A 20464-nucleotide genomic window follows, 5' to 3' on the forward strand; every position below is an offset into this window, starting at 1 on the left:
TGACTGGCTTTTTAGCATTTAAACTCTCTTTATCTTTGACTACTGAGCAAGACATTTCATTTTCAGTTTGAACTTTTTTTTAATGAAAAGGTCAAATAAGCTAATAAAAGAGATTCTTTTCTTACATCCTTCTTGCATATTTCACACACTGTCCAACACATTCCATACTTAATTTATGATGATTCTCTGGGACACGCGACACCAACTGCCCAGAACACGAGTGCAGGGCAGGCTCAGGGTAGCCACTCAGCCGCGTGTGGCTTGCAAGCAGCCTGGGGCACCTCTGCCAAGTCCACGTCCTTGTGCACAGTGCCAGCACTTTCACTGTGTGGGGGTAGCTGAGCAAGGGGTGTCTCTGGCCCCAGCCACTGCTACAAATTAATTGCAGTGAAATAAAACACTTGCACCATGGTTTCCCCTTGTTAACTTTCACATAATTCTCTGCTTTCTCTTTAATTACCTAAATGACAGCCTGCTTTCTGTCCTGTACTAATGGCCTCAAAATTAGTTGAACAATTCCGGTCACAGCTGCCATCCTGCAACCTTTCCCTCCTCTGCCTACAAGCATTACAATTGGAGGGAGTCTCTTGCTTCTTTTTTCAGGAGACAAAGGCTGTTTTCCATAAACCTTTAAAGCACATTTGATTCCTCTACCTGCAGAGAAAATTTCTAGGCTCTAGCCTCAAAATGTAATGCTATGGGTATGACAATAATTCCCCAGAAAAAGTCACTGACAGCAATAGCACGATGCTCACCCTGAAGCTGTCCAGCTGCCACCACCCAACTGGCCAAGTTAAGTCAAACCCATGAGAAATTCCTGCAACTTCCTAGCATGAGCTGAGCTTTTTGACTAAAATGTGTTGTGTTAGCAGGCAACTGTACTGAACCCTCTTGTGAATTTAAAATGCTTTGCTGCTGGCATTAAGATTGGAGTGGGAAAGTGAGCTCAAGTGATATAACAAGGATCAGAAGAGCCAGAGGATTTCTTGTTGGGGCTGCCCTAGATTTCTGTTGCTGTGTTTTCCTGTTGAGTTCCTGCCTGTGGAAAACACAACCTTCCCACAGCACCCGCATGCCCTGGTTTGCAGTTGCTTTTCTAGCGTGTGTGGGGCTTGTTCCGGAAGGGGAAGAAGCAGAATATTGGGGCACACTTATTCAGGCATTAAGTGACTTACAAACCAGCTGTATTATCTACTGCACTCTGGAGCTTGCGTTGAAACTCAAGCTGTATCAAACTTGGCTGCCTTATTTCTGGAAGCGTTACAAATACTCCAGGGAGCGCCTTTGCTATTGTACTCTCATACTGAATTATTATTAAAGGAAACAAAGCTCCTGTTCAACTGCAGCTTTCCACAGGGGTGGACGAGCCCTGTGCTGCTTGGTCGTTATGAATGGAAGGCAGAGACGTGGGCAGCAATGAAACTGAGTCCCTGAAACGTGTGGTGGGGTTTAGGGAAGGGTAAAGAAGGGCTGCAGAGCTGGTGAAGGGCCTGGAGCACAAGCCCTGTGAGGAGTGGCTGAGGGAACTGAGGGTGTTTGGTCTGGAGAGAGGAAGCTCAGAGGAGACCTCATTGCTCTCTGCAACTACCTGAAAGGAGGTTGTGGGGAGCTGGGGGTTGGCCTCTTGTTGCAGGTTACTTGTGGTAGTGCTAAATGGAAAGGCCTCATGTTGCGCCAGGGGAGGTTCTGGTTGGAAATGAGGAGACATTTCTTCTCAGAAAGAGCAGGCAGGTGTTGGGACGGGTTGCCCAGGGAGGTGGTGGCATCACTGTCCCTGGAGGCGTTCAAGGAGAGGTTGGATGTGGTGCTTAGTGGGTGACATTGGTGGTAGGGGGATGGTTAGACCAGACGATCTTGAAGAGCTTTTCCAACCCTAGTGATTTTGTGATTCTTCTGTGAAGGGGCTGGCTCATGAGGTGAAGGAAATCGGAGCACTCAGGGCGCTTGGGCACAAGCCTCCAACACCCAGAGGCGAGGACGAGGGGGCCGCGTGAGGCCGCGTGGGGCCGTTTGGGACCGTGTGGGGCCGTTTGGGACCGTGTGGGGCCGTTTGGGACCGTGGGAGGCCGTTTGGGACCGTGTGAGGCCGTTTGGGACCGCGTGGGGCCGGGCAGAGGCGGGTGGCGGCCGCCAGGGGCGCCGTGGGGCCGGGCGCAGTGCGCGGCCGGGAGGAGCCGCGGGCGGCGCCGCTCGCTCGGTGCCCGGTGCGCGGTGCGCGGAGCCCGGTGCGCGGAGCGGGGCCCGCCATGAACAGCATCAAGAGCGTCCCGGCGCGGGTGCTGAGCCGCCGAGCGGGGCACAGCCTGGAAGCGGAGCGGGAGCAGTTCGACAAAAACCAGGCAAGGGCAGGCGGAAGGGGTTGTGGTGTGTGTATGGGGGGGAGGATCGGGGATCCCGGGGATCCGGTCCCCGTCCCCGCGGCGCCGGCTGTGAGGGGAGCGGTGAGGGCGCTGCGGGACCAGCCCCGCTCTGTGGGGGCTCCGTGGGGGCTCCGTGGGGCAGCGGCGCTGCACGAGGGGCCTGGCCGGGGGTGTGTGTGGGGGGGAAAACTGGAGGCCACCGGGCTTTGGGGACCCGCCGTCCGTCTGTCCGTCCTCCCCGGTGGGCACCGGGCTGCAGCACGGGGTTGTTCTCCCCTTTCTCCCCTCACATCGCCCACCCTGCCCCGGTCCCCGGGCTGGTTTGGTCCCGGAGAGCTCCCCCCGCGAAGAGCAGGTGCTGGTTTCGGGTGTTGTGGTCGGCCACGCTGGGTGGGAAGCGGCGATTGTTGGGGTTGGGGTTGGGGTTGGGGAGCGACACGGGAAAACCGGTGAGTCCTGCTCCTGCCGGACCCGTCTCCTTCAACCGCCCCACCGGGCAGCGCTGAGAAATCACCACAGCGTGAGTGCAGCCTCCTGCACCCAAGGGCAGCCTGCGCCTGCCGGGCAGGAGCACGTCCCTCCACCTCCTTCCATCCCTTTTGGCTTTTCCTTCCCTTGGCCCAAGCCACAAGAGAGAAGTTGCATCGTACGAGCACGTCGTGGCCCCACACGGATGCGACTTCGCTCGCACGTCTTCACTCGCTGCAAGGCATCCTACAAAAGCTTCATCCTAAGCAGGACGTTTCCAACATCGTTACAGGGGTATCGATCTGCCTTTTCCGTCTAATTATAGCTGCGGGGATGGCCACTGGGCGGTTGAGGCTGGTGGCAGGGTGGATTTCATGCCCCCACCATGCTGCGGCAGCAGGAGGCTGAAACCGAGCGCTGCCCCATCGCTTCTGCCCCGTGCCGCTGGTGCAGGTGGGTATGCTGGGCCTGGTGTGAGCCTGGTGCTCGTGGGCAGTTTGGAGGCCGCACAATTTTCCTGGAAGTTCTTTTTGAGGTATTGGTGCAGGTGTCCCCCTCGGAGAGGCTGCGTGTGGGACGTGGGAGCCTGCTGTCCCCACAGGGTGCTCACATTGCAATGTCATCGGAAGCAAAACTAATGTTTTTCTGTGCCCAAGTTTTTCCTTCTCTTAGACACGTGCCAGAAGGTAAAAATCCAACCAGCTAAGCATCCACATACGGCTTCTGAGCAGTACTTTTCTGGTATGATTTGGGGAGGAGAAGTGTTAGGAAAGGAGCTCTGGAGAGGATCTGCAGCTCAGCTGATCCAGCAGCCCCCGGGTTGCCCCAGGGGAAGTTTCCAGCCTGACGTCCTGCTGCCAGAAATCGTCCTGCTGCCAAAAATTGCTCCCCGCCGTGGTGTGGGGACCTGGCATCCACCTGCCGGGTGGGGATTGCGGCACCGCAGGATGCCGGGGCTCGGGGGAGCTGTAGGCGGAGAGGCTCACACTGTAATTAAAAGCAGCCTGGAAAGAAAGGGTGGATGTAAACCATGCTCCTTCATTTGGGCGCTTTGATCCCGGCTTTAGTCACCAGCTTGGTACGTGAGGGCTGTGAGTAAGGTGTTCGGGCTGTGCCCATGTGGGTTCCCGGGGCCCGCAGGCGGGCAGGTTTCGGGGTCTGACCCCCCCCAGCTGTCAGCGCTGGGGTGGCGATGGGGAAATCGTCGGCAGGTTGCATAAAGGTTTCGGCCAGGCTCTTTGTGCACCCACGCTCACAACCAGGACGTGTCCATCTCCAGATGTCTCTGTTTTGAACCACTTTTTTGGGGACTTCCTGGCCAGCCCGAGGTTTGGAGGCAGCAGAAGCACATCCAAGTCGCTTTCCCCAGGCAGGGGCATCGTTTTGGTGCTACCTTGGTTTATTTGGGACCAAGCTGGACGCGGTGTCTTCCACCTCAGCAGTGGTGAAGGTGGCCTGGGGGCTGCTCACCTGCTCCGGATATAAATCAGCTCAGTTCAGCCCTCAGCACTGAATCACTGAGTGAGAAACCAGCCCCTCCAGCAGCCCCCAGGCTCATGGGCAACAAGGCAATAAAACCACCAGCACCGATGGGGACTGCAGGAAGGTTTTGGGACAGGCAGGCTGGTCCCAGCCCGTCCTGTTGGGTAGACACGAGTGGACAAGCTCCCATCCCCTGGGATGGATCATCCCCTGGTGGTGTTTCCCTTGTTCCAACCCTGTGGGGATCGAGCTGAGCCCACCTCCTGCTGATGATTTGAGCTGAGCTTGCTGTCACTCCTTGCAGGGCAGGAGACGGCTTTGCCCTGCTGCCCCCTGAGCAAAGCACCCCGATGAGATGCAATAAACCACCCTTAGGGGCTTGTTAGGAGCCTTGGGGCTCGTTAACCTTCGGGGTTAAGAGGATTGCATCTAGTTGCCAGCTTAACTCTGCTGCTGCTTTACTGACCCACATGGCAGGGGAACGCCAGGGCTTCCCTGAGCACAACCAAAGCGAAATTGCTGCGGGCACAGCAGTTTTGGGCTCACTTTGGGCAGTTTGGGGCATAAACGCCTTCAGCATCACCCCTGCGGCTGGGCGGTGGTGATGCAAACCCCAGAGCCTGCACCTGTGTCCTGAGGGCTGCTCGGCCCCAAAATGCTGAGACGAGGAGCGCTGATAATGCCTGTGGGGGGATCAGCTCTGTGAGTTTCTGGTCCCTGCTGATATTTGACAGGACAGCAGCGTGCTGGAGCTCAGGGCACTGAGTTCCTCAAGCATGAGCTCCTCTCACCATGCAGAATACCAGGTGACCCAAACACAGAGCTGGTGTCAGGAAACCTGCGTGCTGCCGGGAGGTAAGGCTGGAGCAGGTTTTATGGCCTGTGCACAGGGAGGGACTGCGTTTCCCTTCCGGCACAAGTGCCAACGGCGCGCTTGCTTCCTGCTTTCCTGGCCACTTGGCTTTTCCTCCGCGAAGGCACCGGTGACAAAGGGCTCTCAGACGCAGGCACGGCCCCAGCGCTCGTGCCAGGGTGGAGCAGCCCAGCTCAGCTGAGCCTGGGACGGAGAAAAATCCTCGTGGTTCCCAGCAGCTCGGTTTTGGAGCCCGGCGTGAGCTGAGCGATGTGTCTGGCTCCTATTTTTGGGACCAAACCATAATTTGAAGCGTGATTAAATCCATTAATGTACAGATAACCATCCTGATAAGGGCAGCATGTGGCACTCCTCTCCATTAACCTCACTTCTCTGGATCGTGGCATCGCAGCCCTGCTCCCTCCTTGCTTGGGGGCTGCGTTTTCCCGGAGCTGCTCGCCTGCGGGGCTGCCATCAAAGCCGTGGAAAAACACCCGGTTCAAAGGCTTCTTGTGATTACACAAACAACCCGAGAATTTGGCATCTCGCAGTCGTGCTTTACCGCTCGCCGGCGCTGAGTTCAGGCTCCAAAAATGCCGTGTGTTTACCGGGCCAGCCGAGGGTACCAGCGGCTCTTGTTGAGCCGCCAGCCATGTGCCAACGGGGAACGGGGAGGGCTTCCAACAGGCTGCTTTGTTCAGGGACAAAAAAGCCTGGGTTTGCGTGTCACGAAGGGTTTCGAAGTGACAAACGTGGTATTAAATTCAGAGTAGTCCCAAAGAGCCCCGGGTGGTTGGGCCGTTCCCAGCTGGCAGCACACCCGGCTCTTTGGTTGGGGGGGGACGCGGGTTGGGGACGGGGTGGCCCCGAGGTTTGCTGCTGACTGCCCATCTCTCCTTCTCCCGCAGGCCATCAGCATCAGCAAGGCCATAAATACACAAGAGGCACCGGTGAAGGAGAAACATGTGCGCCGTATCCTTTTCCTCAGCTGCTTGGTGATGTGGGAGCTCCATTCTTGTCCCTGCAGGAGATCTGCTGCCTCTGAGCAGTGCGGTGCCAGGGCAGGGGGGTTTTGGGGTGTGGGACAGCTTGGCTGGGGTGGCATCTCGGAGGTTCATCCATCGGTGAAAATGCAAAGGAAGGAAATGCTCCACGGGATGATTTGAAATGCTTGTGGCAGGAAAACATGGGAGTCCCTAGTGCACCCTGCAGCCAGGAGAAATAAATGGGGTCTTGTCTGTGGGCACAGCTCCGTGCTGGTGGCCTCTGAGCCCGCAACGTGTCCCCCCTGTGTGTGTCTGCTTGGCCTTGACTGCTGGGAAGGGATCATCCTGGGGACTCACCATGAGAAGGGGGCCTTCACCTTCTGGTCCTACGCCATCGGGCTGCCCCTGCCCAGCAGCTCCATCCTCAGCTGGAAGTTCTGCCACGTCCTGCACAAAGTCCTGCGCGACGGCCACCCCAATGTGAGTGTTCCCTCCCAAACATCCCTCCCACCAGCTCGGTCTTTTTGGGGGAAGCACGTTGCATCCCTTGGCAAAGCACCCCATTAGCTCCCAGCCCTGAAACCTCCCCAGCCTCTGGCATTTGGGGTTGAGCTTTGAGTTTTGCTGTGAGGGGCTGGATCCCGAAGCTGGATCCCTGTTGCATTGCTCCCACTTCTGCCCCTAGGTCCTCCAGGACTGCCAGCGGTACCGCAGCAACATCCGCGAGGTGGGAGACCTGTGGGTAAGTGGCAAAGCTGGGGAGATCAGAGGTTGGTGCCTCGCTGGGGGCTTGGGAGTGGGTACTGGGGCTTCCCTGGGGAGGGAATTTGGGCAGGGGCTGATCCCCGAGCACCTGCAGGGGATGGAAGGGCCAAAAAGCATCACGTACATGGGGAAAGCAACCCACCAGCAGAAATAACCTGCTGGGGAGTGGGTATGGGTGCAGCGAGGGGCAGGTGGGAGAGGGTGAGAGCTGTGGGGCTGCTGTGGGTGGCAGGTGGTTTTCTGCATCGCTCCAGATACCCCAATTTTCCCTTTGTCTCTTCATCAGGGCCATTTGCATGACCGGTACGGGCAGCTGGTGAGCATCTACACGCGGCTCCTCCTCACCAAGATCTCCTTCCACGCCAAGGTGAGACCCTCCGCAGCATCTGCACCCCCAGAGCTCTCTCCTTGCTGGGGCACCCGGTGGGGTTTGCAGGGGCATGTGCTGCACCAGCAAAATTATCAGCAGCAACAGCTGTTTGTTTTTTTCCTTTTACAAAGCACCACGAGTTCCCCCCGGGCCTCGAAGTGTCAGATGAGGTGCTGGAAAAGACGGCGGGGACAGATGTGAATAACATGTGAGTGTCCTCGTGGGAGCAGTGTGCTCCCGGGTGGGTGCATCCTGCTAACCAAACGGCCTCATGAAAGGCAGCCGGCGGCGTTTTTAAATCACCCCTGGTCTGTCAGGGTTCAGCGGTGCCTGGTTTCTCCTAGAGCAATGAGACACAGTGTAAACACAGGGAGCAAACACACCAAAGTCTCGTAGATCAGAGGGAGGTGGGGGGGAAAAAAAGGACTCAGTGGGAGGAAATGCAGCCTGGAAAAGTGGCGTCCTGTAGGAGCACCTGTAGCAAGCATAAACAGCTGGAGCAACGATATCCGTGCTGCACAGTGACCCGTTCGTTTCTTTTGGCAGCTTCCAGCTGACAGTGGAGCTGTTTGACTACCTAGACTGCGAGCTGAAGCTGTCAGAGTCAGGTGAGGAGGAGGCAGGTCCTTCCCAGCTGCCCCGGGGCTCTTGAGCAATAGTTTCGCTCTTTGGTCAGGAAGCAAGTTCCAGTTTGGGTCCTTTCTCCTCCTCCTCCTCCTCTTCCTGGAGTCTTTGGAGAGAGTGTCTCAGCTGGTTTCCCTGTCGATGTTCTGTAGAGGCAGTTGTAGGAAAATATTTCAGAAATGTGGTTATTTTTAGCACACCTGAGCAGTGCACAGCGCTGCTCTGAAATGCCTTTTTGTGCCTTTTCAGCGCAATGATGTTAATTGTGTGCATTACCCAAATCCTTTCCACCCCCCAAAGCAGAGCACGGAGGCTGTGTTCCTTTATAAATATTCATTTCCTCGTGTTGAAATACCTCCAGCAGGGCTGGTGGCCCCTGCCCATGTTTGCTTCCCTTGCCTCATTCTCCAGGAATTTTGAGATGGCTTAAAAATAAGGTAGTTTCTTCCCCTCCATCAGACATCAGGAGCGTGATGCTGCCCTGGAGAATGGGGTGCAGCGGTGGGGCCGTGCTCCTGGCTTCGTTAGCCATCCGCATCTCCTCCTGACCCAGTTATACAGAGAATTTATATTCATAAATATTTCAAAGCTGAGCGGGGAAGAAGTCAATCGATGCGCTGCCTGGATTTCTGCCAGGGGAAGGGATCCATTTCTGTGCCGTCCCCTGCCCTCACATCCTGCCCCAGCTCTTTGCAGGGCAAAAAACATCGCCTTTCCCGGCCACCCCTTGTGGTGGCAATTACCAATGGCAGCTGTCCTGCCCATTTATCATCCCGGGTTAAATTCCTCCTATTTGGGATCGGGGATATCCGTGGCAGAGCTGAGCCCCCATTACTTCTGCCACCAAGGTCCCTGTGGGTGTTTTTCTTTCACGGAGCGGGTTTGTTCCCTGCTCAGCAGCACAGGACGGTGGTTGGCAAAGCCACAGCTGTCATGGTTAATGATCAAGCTGAGCTGGCTGGAGCCTGGTGGCTCTGCAAACACGTCCCCGGCGCCTCACCGTGCTCTCCCCTCCAGTTTTCCGGCAGCTCAACACCTCCATGGCGCTCTCGCAGATGTCGGCGGTGCAGTGCCGCCTGGCCCCCCTCATCCAGGTGATCCAGGACTGCAGCCACCTCTACCACTACGCCGTCAAGCTCATGTTCAAGCTGCACTCCTGTGAGTCCCCACACCCTGCACTTCCCCTCACTGCATCCCCCGTCCCTGCCGCTGCAGTCACCCGGGGATGCCCCTCCTGGTCCCACCTGGCCTTTGTAGCCTGAGGGATGTGGGCATGTGGGAATAAATTCACAGCTGGAGTGGGGCAGAATTTGCAGTCACTGCTGTCCCCTTCCCATTGCCACAGGTCTGCCAGCTGACACCTTGCAAGGCCACCGCGACCGCTTCCACGAGCAGTTTCGCAGGTACCCGGGGCTGACACAGGGCACTGGAGTCTCTCCAAGCCTCCCCACATCCCCTTCAAGCCGTTTTTCTTTCCTTCCCCCTTCCAGCCTCAAAAGCTTCTTTAAGAAAGCCTCCGACATGCTGTATTTCAAGCGGCTCATCCAGATCCCCCGGCTGCCGGAGGTACGGTGGGGTTTCAGCATACGATGGTTTGAGAGGGGTTTTAGGGTGCATGGGGGTGTCCCCACAGCCAGGGGGCCTGAGGATGCTGCAGAGGGACACACCAGCACCTCGTGGCAGTGAGGGGTCGCCTCCTTCCCCGTGGCTCTCCCGAAAATCCATGGAGGTGTCACCATGACTTCTTGTCCCCACAGAACCCCCCAAACTTCTTGCGGGCGTCCGCGCTGGCAGAGCACGTGAAACCAGTGGTCGTCATCCCCGAGGAAGCCCCCGAGGACGAGGAGCCAGAGAGCCTCATCGAGATCAGCACAGCTTCCACCACAGAGCCCCAGGTGGGGGCACGGGGAGGGGCAGAGACCCGTGGTTGGGGGCAAGGACTCAGCCTGACGCCCTCTGTCCTCCCCAGGTCACCTCGGATTTATTTCAGCAAACCTTCGGGCCGCCCAACGGCATTCGGGATGACAGGGACGCGCAGATCGAGAGCCTGAAGAAGGAGGTGGACACGCTCCGCGCGGAGATGGAGAAGATTAAGCTGGAGGTAAAAGCTGGGCGGGGGAGCAGCTGCTTTTCCACACTGTAGTGGGGAAACCCAGATGGGATCTGGCAGGATTGGGGCACGGGGTCCTGGCGTCCTGTTTTGGGACCTCTCCCAGTGCCAGCACCCAGCTCCCAGGGAAGCAGACGGGACAGAGGACAACCTTGGGTGCTAAAGGGAGACCTTCCTGGGGCATCTTGTGGCTGCTTTGCACAAAACTACAGCTGGGCACCTGGAAGGAGGTTTTTTGGGGTAGAGGGGGTGTTGGCACCCCCACGGGGCAGCACCTGAGCACCGTTTGACCCCGCAGGCGCAGCGGTACATCACGCAGCTCAAGGCGCAGGTGAACAGCCTGGAGGGCGAGGTGGAGGAGCAGCGCAAGCAGAAGCAGAAGGCGCTGGTGGACAACGAGCAGCTCCGGGACGAGCTGGAGAAGCTGCAGCAGGTGAAACAGGACAGCGACCGGTCCCTGCGGCTCTGCGCCGAGGCAGAAAGTAGGTGCAGGGCAGCTGCTTTGCCCAGCAGCACCCGTGGGCTGTGGGAAGCCACTGGAGCGGGCGCTGATGTGTTCTCACCCCCTCCAGAGAAAGCCAACGCCACCGAGATTCGCTACACGAAGCTGAAGGAGAAGCACAGCGAGCTCATCAACACCCACGCCGAGCTCCTGAGGAAGGTAATGCCACTGTCTGCAAGGACCAGATGCTGCCTTTGTCCCCCTGTCACTGTGTCCCCCCAGCCCAACCCTGTGTCGATCCCATCCTTCTGCACTCAGAGCCCCCCAAGCACCCCTTAAATTCATGTCTGCCACCAGCCAACATTTTGGATGCCACGAAAAAGGCATCGCCCCTATTGCCCCAGCCAGGATTTGGGCAGAGGGGAGGGTGGAGGTGGTTTTGTGGCGAGGGTCACCTCTCTGAAAGAGCCCCGTGTCCCTGCACAGAACGCGGACACGGCCAAGCAGCTGACGGTGACGCAGCAGAGCCAGGAGGAGGTGGCGCGAGTCAAGGAGCAGCTGGAGTTTCAGGTTGAGCAGGTCAAGCGGGAAGCAGAGATGAAGGTGAGCAAGTCATGGGGCCACAGGTCCTGCCCCGGCCCCGCATGGAGCCCATCCCAGCCCGGGGCACGTGGCACATAGGGGGTGGTTCGGGACGGTGCCTGGTTCAGGAGGGAAGGAGCTGCCCTGGCTCTTCATTGTGGTTTTATTTGATGCGTGCTTTGTTCGCTTCTTGCCCAAATCTGCCATTTCTTCCCCCAAGAAAATGCTGTGCTCCAAACCTCTGGGTTCGGATGCTTTCGTTCCAGCAACCTGGGGGTTGCTCCCCAAACTCCAGCCCTTTCAGCCCCCCTGTTCCAAGACCCCCAGACACCATCCTGCTCCCACAAACCGCCACCAGGCTGGTTTCCACTGAGCCCCAGCACGGGTTTTTTGGTTGCAGCTGGAGGACCAGAGCGTGCAGATGGAGCAGCTGCGGCGGGAGCTGGATGCTCGGCGGGACGAGCTGGACCAGGCGCAGAGCTCGCTCAGCCACGCCAAGCAGGTACCCGGGGAGCACCCAAATCCCTGCTGAGCCCAAGAGCAAACTCACTGGGGTCCCTCAGTGTGGGTCCAGCCCATCGGTGTCACAAGCTGAGCACGTTCTCAGCCCCTTCTGTAGCCATGGGGTGATGACCCGTGGGTGACAGGGTTCTCCTGGCCCTCCTGACAGGCAGGCTCGGAACTCAGCGCCCAGCTGGAGACCCTGCAGGCTGAGAAGGAGCAGCTGAGGCGCTCAGTGAGCGAGAAGGAGCGCGAGCTGCTCTCCACGCGCAGCCTTGTCCAGGAGAAGGAGCTGCAGCTGAGCCAGGAGGCCGACAAGGCCAGCAGGGAGATCTGCGAGCTGCAGGGCAAGCTCCTGGAGAAGGTACAGTGCTGCGCCCCTCGCTCGGTTTTGGGGAGGGTGCTGAGCGTTTGGGGGGCTCTGCCAATCTGCTGCCGATGCAGCCATCTGGATGGGATTTGCAGCACGGGATGCTGGCCTCTAATCCTACAAAAGGGACTCTTGGTGATGGGGTCACTGTGCCCCAGCCACGTGCCCACACCTCCCTCCCACCCCACAGAGCAACCAGGAGCAGAGCCTGCAGCAAAAGCTGCTGGACGAGCAGTTTGGCATCCTGCAAGAGGCAGTGCGGGAGGCTGAGGGCATCCTCCGCGACGCGGTGGCCAAGCTGGACGACCCCCTGCACGTCCGCTGCACCAGCTCCCCAGGTATGCCCTGCAGCCCCCTCTCCCCCCAGGACAGGTAACGTGGCATCTCCACTTCCCCCAGGCATCTTCTCCCACCACACATTGAACCTGAGGAGTTTGGGGTCTGACTTCCAGAGTGGGGATTTTTTTAGCTCTTCCTGAACTGTTCTTTAAGGGTTCCTTCCAACCCAAACCATTCTGTGATCCTAATGAAGCTGAATTCCTTGCAGATTACCTGCTCAGCCGTGCAGAGGCGGCATTGGAGTCCACGGATGCGCTGGAGAGCGGGCACGCGCAGTACGTGGCCTCCATGGCAGGTACCTGGGGCTTGAGACTGGCAGCATTGCTTGGATGTTGCTGTAATTTTATATATCCAGCAGCCCCTGGCCGTTTTGGGGCTGTCAGCAAGCATTCACTGCCTGTGGCGGGGGGAAGACACAGCGGGTGGAGCTGGTGGGTCCCCATGTGCTTGTTTGAGGAGTCATCTGCAAGCTGGAGGGGTCAACGCCAACCTCTCCAAGCCCTTGTGCTGCCTTTGGGGGGATGATAGTGCCCTGGGCTGGCTGTCCCTGACCTTATTCTCCTGCTGGCAGATGCTGCAGCGCTGGTGGGGGCTCTGTCTCTCTTCGCCCACCTAACAGCCGACACCATCGTGAACGGCAGCGCCACGTCCCACCTGGCTCCCACCGACCACGCTGACCGTGAGTGGATGCAGCAGATGCTCTGGGTGGGGTTGTGCTCGTGGGGGTTGTTTTTGGTGCTGGACCCTCTGTCAGGTGGATGTGGGACATCCCTGCACAGCGAGGGGCCCGCCACCGACCTGTCCTCTCCCCAGGGCTGACGGAGACGTGCCGGGACTGCGGGCAGCGGAGCCTGGACTACCTGGGCGAGCTGAAGGACAAGCAGACGCTGGGGCGTGCTGAGCTGGGGGACGTGCGGCGGGCGCTGCGGGGTGTCCTGGGGCTGGCCCAGGTAGACAATGGAGAGCTGGTTTTTACTTTAAAAAAAAAAAAAAAAGGAAATGTGGCTTTTCCTGTTGCCCAGAGCTGAAATTGGAGATGCTGGCTTGGAGTCAGCACTTTGGGGTGGTTTGTCCTGGTGACCTGCAGGTTCTGGTGCATTTTCTGAGCACTGAGACACTTCCTGATGCATGGGGATGGTCACCCTCAGATCAGCTGATGTCTTTCAGCTCAGTACCCCTGTGGTATACTCCTGAGATATCAAATTTCCCAGCTTTCAGATGTTTCTTGAAGCCTCCTGTTAGTCTTTTCCATTGACATACTGCAAATTTCAAAGGCCAGCAGCTCTCTAGAGCTCTGCCATATTAATTCTGCCAAAACTGCACCTGTATTTGTGTTTTGCCACCTTGGTTTGGGACATTTCCTACCTCTGAGGTCCTTGTGTCGTGTTTGCTGCAAGGTGCTGACCTAAGGGACTCTGCCCTTGCTGCCTGCAGAGTGCTGCTCTTGCAGCTTTATTTATTTAGGTGAGAAAAAAAAACAAATTCAATGCCTTCTGTGGTTTTATTCCTTACAAATATTTTCTTCTCTTCCTCTGCTGAAAACCTCCTGGCTGTTGCTGCCTCCTCTGGCAGGAGCTGAGACCGAAAAGCTTGGACATCAAGCAGGAAGAGCTAGGGGACATGGTTGAGAAGGAGATGGCTTCCACCTCCGCAGCAATTGAAGATGCTGTCAGGAGGATAGAGGTGAGATGAAGCTGTGGGATGGGCCCTTGGGCAGTGAAACGTCCACTGGTACCTCCTCTCCTCCTGAGCCCTGCTTGATGCAGCGCGTCATCCCACCTTCCCTTTCCCATTTCCCAACAGGAGATGATGAGCCGAGCCAGGACCGAAAGCTCTGGCATCAAACTTGAAGTGAACGAGCGGTGAGTGTTGGGGGATTGCCATTTTGGTCCTGCAGCGGCTCTAACAGTGGGGCTGGGTGGTGTTCTGAAGTCTCACGTGCACTCTGGACCTGCATTTTTCTAATGCTAAGCATTAAATTGCCTTATGAAGGTTGGGCCTTCATATTGCACGTCTAAGTTAATATTTGATGGCTGCTTAAAGGTAACCTTCAGCAGGCTGGTGTCTGGAAAAGACTCATTCATTAACTCAGGCCAAAGAGGGCTCTCCTGGATGCTCAACCCTTTTTCTTGTTTCCTTACAGGATTCTGAACTCCTGCACGGACCTCATGAAGGTCAGTACTGCAGGAGATGAGCTTCTCAGGGGCTCACAAACTGCACAGAACTTTCACTTCCCACCACTGGCAAAATTGATCCTTCTGTATAAAATCCGCATCAAACACCAAAACCTGTTCTTCCTCGTTCCAGGCCATCAGACTTCTTGTAATGACATCCACAAACTTACAGAAGGAAATAGTAGAGAGTGGCCGGGTAAGTCCTCCCCTACGTTCATCCCCGTGCACTGACGTGAAATACACACAATTTCCCACAATTTGCAGAAACAATTGCAGAATTTCCCACAATTTGCAGAAACACCAGCTGAATTTCTCACTTTCCCCTGTTAGTGGCACATTTGCAGCCCTGCTGGCTGGAGAGGGGCTGCTCAGCCCCGTGCTCTTTGCAGACCTTGCTGTCTCCTTTACAAAGCTTTGTCCATCTAAAGATGATGGCCCAGACGTGTCTTAAACCCAAACCAAATTCACAGTCTCGAGGCTCCAAAGTTAGTTTTCTTGGTCCATATTTAAGTAGGACAATAAGAGCAACCTGAAGGGCACAGAAATGCTGCTCATCCCTTGATATATGGCTTAAAATATGGCTTTATTTATGTCTCTATAAATTGTTATATCGTATGAGGATTTTTTGGTGGATTTTAATGATTTATGGATTTATTATACATTTATATAGTAGAAAGAAGCTAATGCAGGCCATAATATTCTTGTAACAACAGGGGGCAGCAACAACTCAGGAGTTTTACGCCAAGAACTCGCGCTGGACTGAAGGGTTGATCTCTGCCTCCAAGGCGGTGGGCTGGGGAGCCACGCAGCTCGTGTAGGTACCTGGCTGCAGAACGTGGCCGTTACCCCACTCAGATACTCCCTGGCTGTTGGGGTGGTTGTGTGTGGGTGGTTGGGGTCAGGGCACCACATCCTGAGGTGTGCTATTTGGAAAATGTAGGGACTCGTTTGGAAAAAGCTTTAAAAATCTTGTCCACTCTATTGCAGGGGCACAGTCCTGCCTCCTGTGGTGTTTTATCCCCATCCAAAACTTCTGGATCTGGGGTTTGAGCAGTTTGCTTTGTAAATGAGCTTTAAATAACCAGACAAAGCTGTGGTTTCAACATCTGATGCTGATTTCTGAGGGTATAGTGGGAGGCAAATAGCCCCCGCTTGTGCTGCAGTGCGAGGCGAGTGTCTCTAACACGCTCTCTCTTCCGACTGCAGAGAGTCAGCAGACAGAGTTGTCCTGCACACAGGCAAATATGAAGAACTGATCGTCTGCTCCCATGAAATCGCTGCCAGCACGGCCCAGCTGGTAGCTGCCTCCAAGGTGAGCATCCCAGCAGGGCTGGCTGCACACCACGTGGCAGGTTTTGTCCTTTTGTTCCCATCGTTTTGTTCCAGGGCTGTTCTCAGGCACTGGTGCATGGCAGTCCTGCCCATGGCCTCCTTCCCAGGGAAGGGAAGCTCTTAATTGGAAGGGGATTATTAAAATTGGAAGGGGATTATTATTTTCAAGTTGGTTTCTGCTTTTAATATGTGTCTTCACCTGCATGAATGCTCCCACACCTCACAGGGCTTGCCTCTGATGAGAGGTGTAAAACCTCCCATCTTCCTCCTGCCCAGCTGATTATGTAAAGAAAATAACTAGTGAGGAACCCAGGGAGAGCTACTGCAGGAGACAGCATTGAGAGGGATGAATTTCGGTCCTTACCACCTTTCTTCTTCATGGTGACGGAGGTTTCAGTGAGCAGAGGGTTGGAGGGAGGTGGGCCGAGACTGCTTTTTGTGGCAGATGATGTTAAAATGAAGAACGGGGTTGTAAAAAAATTATCTGTGCACCAGTGCTGCTTGTTCGTGTGTCCTTGGCTCACGTGGGAGCAGTGGTGGCTTAGTGTCCCCAGGCTGAAGGAGGTCACCTTGTCCCTGATGGGATCAGCAAGTCCATCTGTCCTTTTCACATCTAGGTTGTTATTCCCAGTTAGGCCACTGTAATGGGGTGGGGTTGGTGTCCCTGCTCCCGTGCAGGATTTGGCTGCCTCACTGTGCACCCGTACCCCTCAGCTGGCAGGCTTTGCGGCCACGCTGGGGACCCGCGACCATCTGTGTGTTCGTTGCAGGTGAAAGCTGAGAAGAGCAGCAGGAACTTGGGCAAGCTCCAGGAGTGCTCACGCAACGTCAACGAGATGGCGGCCAACGTGGTGGCTTCCACCAGGACAGGGCAGGAGCAGATCGAGGAGAAAGGTGAGGTTTGGTAAAGCAGGAAGGGAAAGCTAAAAGCTGAAGCCCTCGGTTCCTTTCTTGGCCTAGTAAACACCCCCCCTGCTTTTCTCTCCAGACACCATGGACTTTTCAGGCATGTCCCTCATCAAGCTGAAGAAGGAAGAAATGGAAACACAGGTGAAACCTCCACACGGGGAGGAAATGAGGGCTAATTCGGTGCTGCCATCCTCTCTGGAGGGGGCAGCACAACACTTTGGGGGGTTATTGCATCCCCATGGCCATTGCTGCTGGGCACTTGAGGACCAAGCGTGCTCTTGTGGTGCAGGTGAAGGTGCTGGAGCTGGAGAAGTGTCTGGAGGGCGAGCGGGTGCGCCTGGGCGAGCTGAGGAAGCAGCACTACGCCTTGGCTGGCGGCTACGATGCGGCGGAGGATGGGGAGGCTCGTCCAGCACCAGCCCCCAGGAGAGGCATCCTCAAGAAGCCGGCCCTGGCCCAGAAACCCGGCCACGTCCCGGGGCCAGACAGAGAGGTAGGGACATCAGAAGAGGGGGGACATGGGGCTGGGGACACGTTTGTGCCCTGATCTTTGGCTTTGTCCCCTCTCGTTGCAGCCTGAGCAAGACGCCAGCCTGCACCGGGCGCAAGCCGTCAACTTCTAGTGGGACCGAGGGGACGGAGCTGGGGCCCAGCCCCGGGGTGGGGGCAGCCACAGCAACGCTCTTATGTCTGTGTTTTAAACAGATCGCCTTGCCTCTGCACTGGTGTGCCTTCGTGCGCGGGGGGTCTCCTCCCTGCCTGGCCTGAGAAACTGGATTTTTTTTTCTAAAGTGACTTTTATTTTTTTTCACTCAGTTCCTATCAGTAGAGTTGTCGGCGTCCTGCAGTTCCCCAAGCAGTGCAGGATGCCCTCCTCGTGGCCTGCTGAGCAGCTCGCCCAGTTTAACTTAATTTGGGATTCTTTTGGGTTGATTTTTATTTTATTTTTTATCAGCTCTAGACATTTTCAGTAAATGTAGCTCTCTACTGTACTGCTTAGACCCTTTCAAAGAACTGTGCAATGTTTTTGAAGTAGGAAACTGCTGGGCTTTTCTTGCAACTGTTTTTTTAAATTCCCCTTTTTCAGGAATAATTTGACTTTGTTTCAGCGTGGGATCAGCTCTCAACAGAGAAGGGGAATTTAGCTTTAACAGGCGTGAGGAACATTTTGTAAGGGAAAAAGCAGGTATTGACACACTGGCAATAAGGATATAAACATTTTTATTTCCTTTTCTATTTTGTATTACTACAGCAACAGCAGGGGATCAGTTGCATTATGTTTTATATGTAAGATAATTAGCAGAATTAAACCTAACCGTGGCCTGCAGGAGCCAGGGGACGTTAAACATGGCAAAGTCTGCAGCAATAAGGGAACGCTGATGGGAAGAGATGGGGGGCAGAGGAAACGTAATCAGCTGTATCTTCTCCTTGAACTACTACCATGATGTAGATTATTAAAGCAGCAATATTTAAACAAGGTGTGGTGCTTGGGCAGCGGTGGGGTTGGCACTAAAGCGTTTTCCAGAAGGTGCTGAATTGCCTCCTGGTGGGGAAGTGCCTCGGGGGAGTTCAGTGATGGTACAGGGGTGGGATGGGTGAGATGTGGCCGTGAGATGGAGGCTCCTCGCTGCCCCTCTGGGCCCCCATGGGCAGGAACAAGACACCAGGAAGGGTTTTGAGCCAGGGTGGCTTTGTGGCGGATCATACAGGCGATGAAAGCTGTGGCTGAAGGCACAGGGCCAGGCACCTGCACCCAGGGCTTGCTGCTGGCTGCAGGGCACCCGCCCAAAGTCAACGGGGAAGTCTTTGGCAAACCTCAAGGTTACTGACAATTTATTTGAAATTGCTTCCGCTTCAGCCTTAGGATGACAGAAAGGAGATGTTTCAAGGAATCTGTTATTCTGCAGGGCTGAGTTTCACTTCAGCTTCTGGCACAACTCAGGTGCACCCATGGACACCTGAAGCAAAGACACCCATAAGAGGGTGAGCACAGCACCTGTGCAGCTAAGAGGAGCAGTGTGAGGGGCCATTAAAAAAAATACCGAGAATCAACATTTTCATCCAGTTCTGCATGACACTAAAGCAATTATAAAATTTGATACAAGCCACAGTACAAAGCATGTACATGTAGTTCACCATTAACAATAGACTGTGATGCTGTTTGTTAGAATTACAACTTGCTATATCTAAAGAATGAAACCTTTAGAAAGCATTTTATTATTCAATAGTGTAGCTGCCTCCTGAAGACCTAAGTTTTCTGCAGTTACACATCACAAACCATATTACCAGGTTATAAACAACCCACCCTGGCAGCGTGGTGAGCTGTAATTCTCATTTCCCAACCAATCATACCCGTAAAGAAGAGCCCACATCTTGAAAATGGGCTTTGGTGTTTGTTAAATACTGGTGTCACTGGGCAAGACAAGCAGCTAGCTGACTCCTGCAAGCTACAGGGAGTGCTTCCCCAGCCTGACAAGGCACATTCTTCCCTGGAAGGCAAAGCAAAGCTCTTATCTGCAGCAGCACTGGAGGAAAGGCTTTAGTTTATTGGGTGACCAATAAATACCACACCGTGCTGTCACGTTACAGCACCAACCGTGGCCAGCCCTGTACTTCTAAGTTTCGTTTCTTCCTGAAACCCTTTCTCTTCACACAAGGAAGTGCTTGCTGCGGTAGCTTGCAGTCTATTTATAGGCAGTGATAACGCTGTATTTGCTGGGAGACTGACGTCACCCTGGCCACTCACACCAGCACATCTCATAATGGAAATATTGATTAATCAAGAATGCTAACTTTCAAATTGTGCTACCGTAAATCTAGCCACAGCTCTATTTAAAGTTTAAAGAATTCAAAAGCAAAGCGATATTGGCTTTAAAAGCAGTCCTGTGGGTGAATGGAACTTGTTCAACAACGCTGCTGTTTCATTATGGTTTACTTAAATCAATACTTGCAGAGGCTGCAGGTAAAGTGACCCGTGCAAGCATGTACAAAGTCAAAAAAAAATAACAGCACAAACTAGCCCCAAATGCCATTTAAAACAAAACTTACGTACTAAAGTAGTTTTATATCAAAATTAAGCTTGCTGTCCATTTTAAGATTGCCTCAATTCCCATTCTTTTTGGAAAGTATTTTCTAGTCATAGCAGTCATGAAAAAAAATAAACAAACCACATCACAAACTGTCTATGCAAAGGTTTAGTCTAAGATTCCATCAAGACGCCCTGCTGTACAGGATCCAATTTGCTAATGAGTTTTAAATGCCATTATTGTATCCGTAGAGCAAGGAACATGCTTAGAACTGTGCCGAGAACAAATTTTACTCACTACTTGCGACAAAAACAGTGGAAAATAACCAAGAGAAAGATGTGAAACATGACAGTCTGCTCCCTCCTACCAAGGGTAGTTCAGTGCAGTTTATTTTTCTTGAAGCAGTTTTCAAGCAGCCTCTTATTGAAGCCCTCCTCTCCCCCCACCCTCTGGCTTCCTCGGCAGCCAAACCTCGTGTAACCACAAATGAGTTTGGATGTGAGCGCACAAAGCAGCTGAAGTTGAGCACCTGCACTGTTAGAGAGAGCGAGATTTAGAAAACACAAGTCTCCCAGATCACTAAGAAGAAAATACTCCATTGAAAGTAAGCACACAAATACAAAATGCTGCTATTACAAGCTTTAGGAAATCAGGTAAGAAAGAAACTTCTGTAAAAATGTTTTTAAGAGCCCTTCAAGCCGTGAGCAGCCGCCACCCACTTGCGGGGTGGGTTATTTCCCTTCTGAGCCTAACCTGCAGGGCACCAGGTAA

At 54.7% G+C, this 20464-nt stretch overlaps 1 protein-coding gene across 2 annotated transcripts; it reads left to right on the top strand.

Moving 5' to 3' along the window:
* Positions 1-2119: 2119 nt before the first annotated feature.
* On the top strand, positions 2120-18144 carry HIP1R (huntingtin interacting protein 1 related). 2 transcript variants are annotated; one of them, XM_072024602.1, is made up of 31 exons: positions 2120-2339; positions 6072-6135; positions 6487-6629; positions 6835-6891; positions 7201-7281; positions 7416-7492; positions 7831-7892; positions 8926-9066; positions 9254-9311; positions 9399-9474; positions 9666-9803; positions 9878-10009; positions 10317-10500; positions 10591-10679; positions 10947-11063; positions 11443-11544; positions 11713-11907; positions 12104-12251; positions 12461-12547; positions 12824-12931; positions 13066-13202; positions 13825-13935; positions 14056-14114; positions 14396-14426; positions 14560-14622; positions 15140-15240; positions 15633-15738; positions 16529-16652; positions 16747-16808; positions 16957-17160; positions 17755-18144. In XM_072024602.1, exons 1-31 carry the CDS (start codon positions 2247-2249, stop codon positions 17758-17760), a joined length of 3156 nt encoding a protein of 1051 aa, XP_071880703.1. In that variant the 5' UTR covers positions 2120-2246; the 3' UTR covers positions 17761-18144. The 2 variants fall into 2 exon arrangements, with proteins under 2 accessions (XP_071880703.1, XP_027325605.3); XM_027469804.3 differs by having other exon boundaries at positions 2121-2339; positions 17243-18144.
* Positions 18145-20464: the final 2320 nt, after the last annotated feature.

The sequence above is a fragment of the Anas platyrhynchos genome, chromosome 16, assembly GCF_047663525.1.
Source record: "Anas platyrhynchos isolate ZD024472 breed Pekin duck chromosome 16, IASCAAS_PekinDuck_T2T, whole genome shotgun sequence".
Taxonomy (NCBI): Eukaryota; Metazoa; Chordata; class Aves; order Anseriformes; family Anatidae; genus Anas; species Anas platyrhynchos.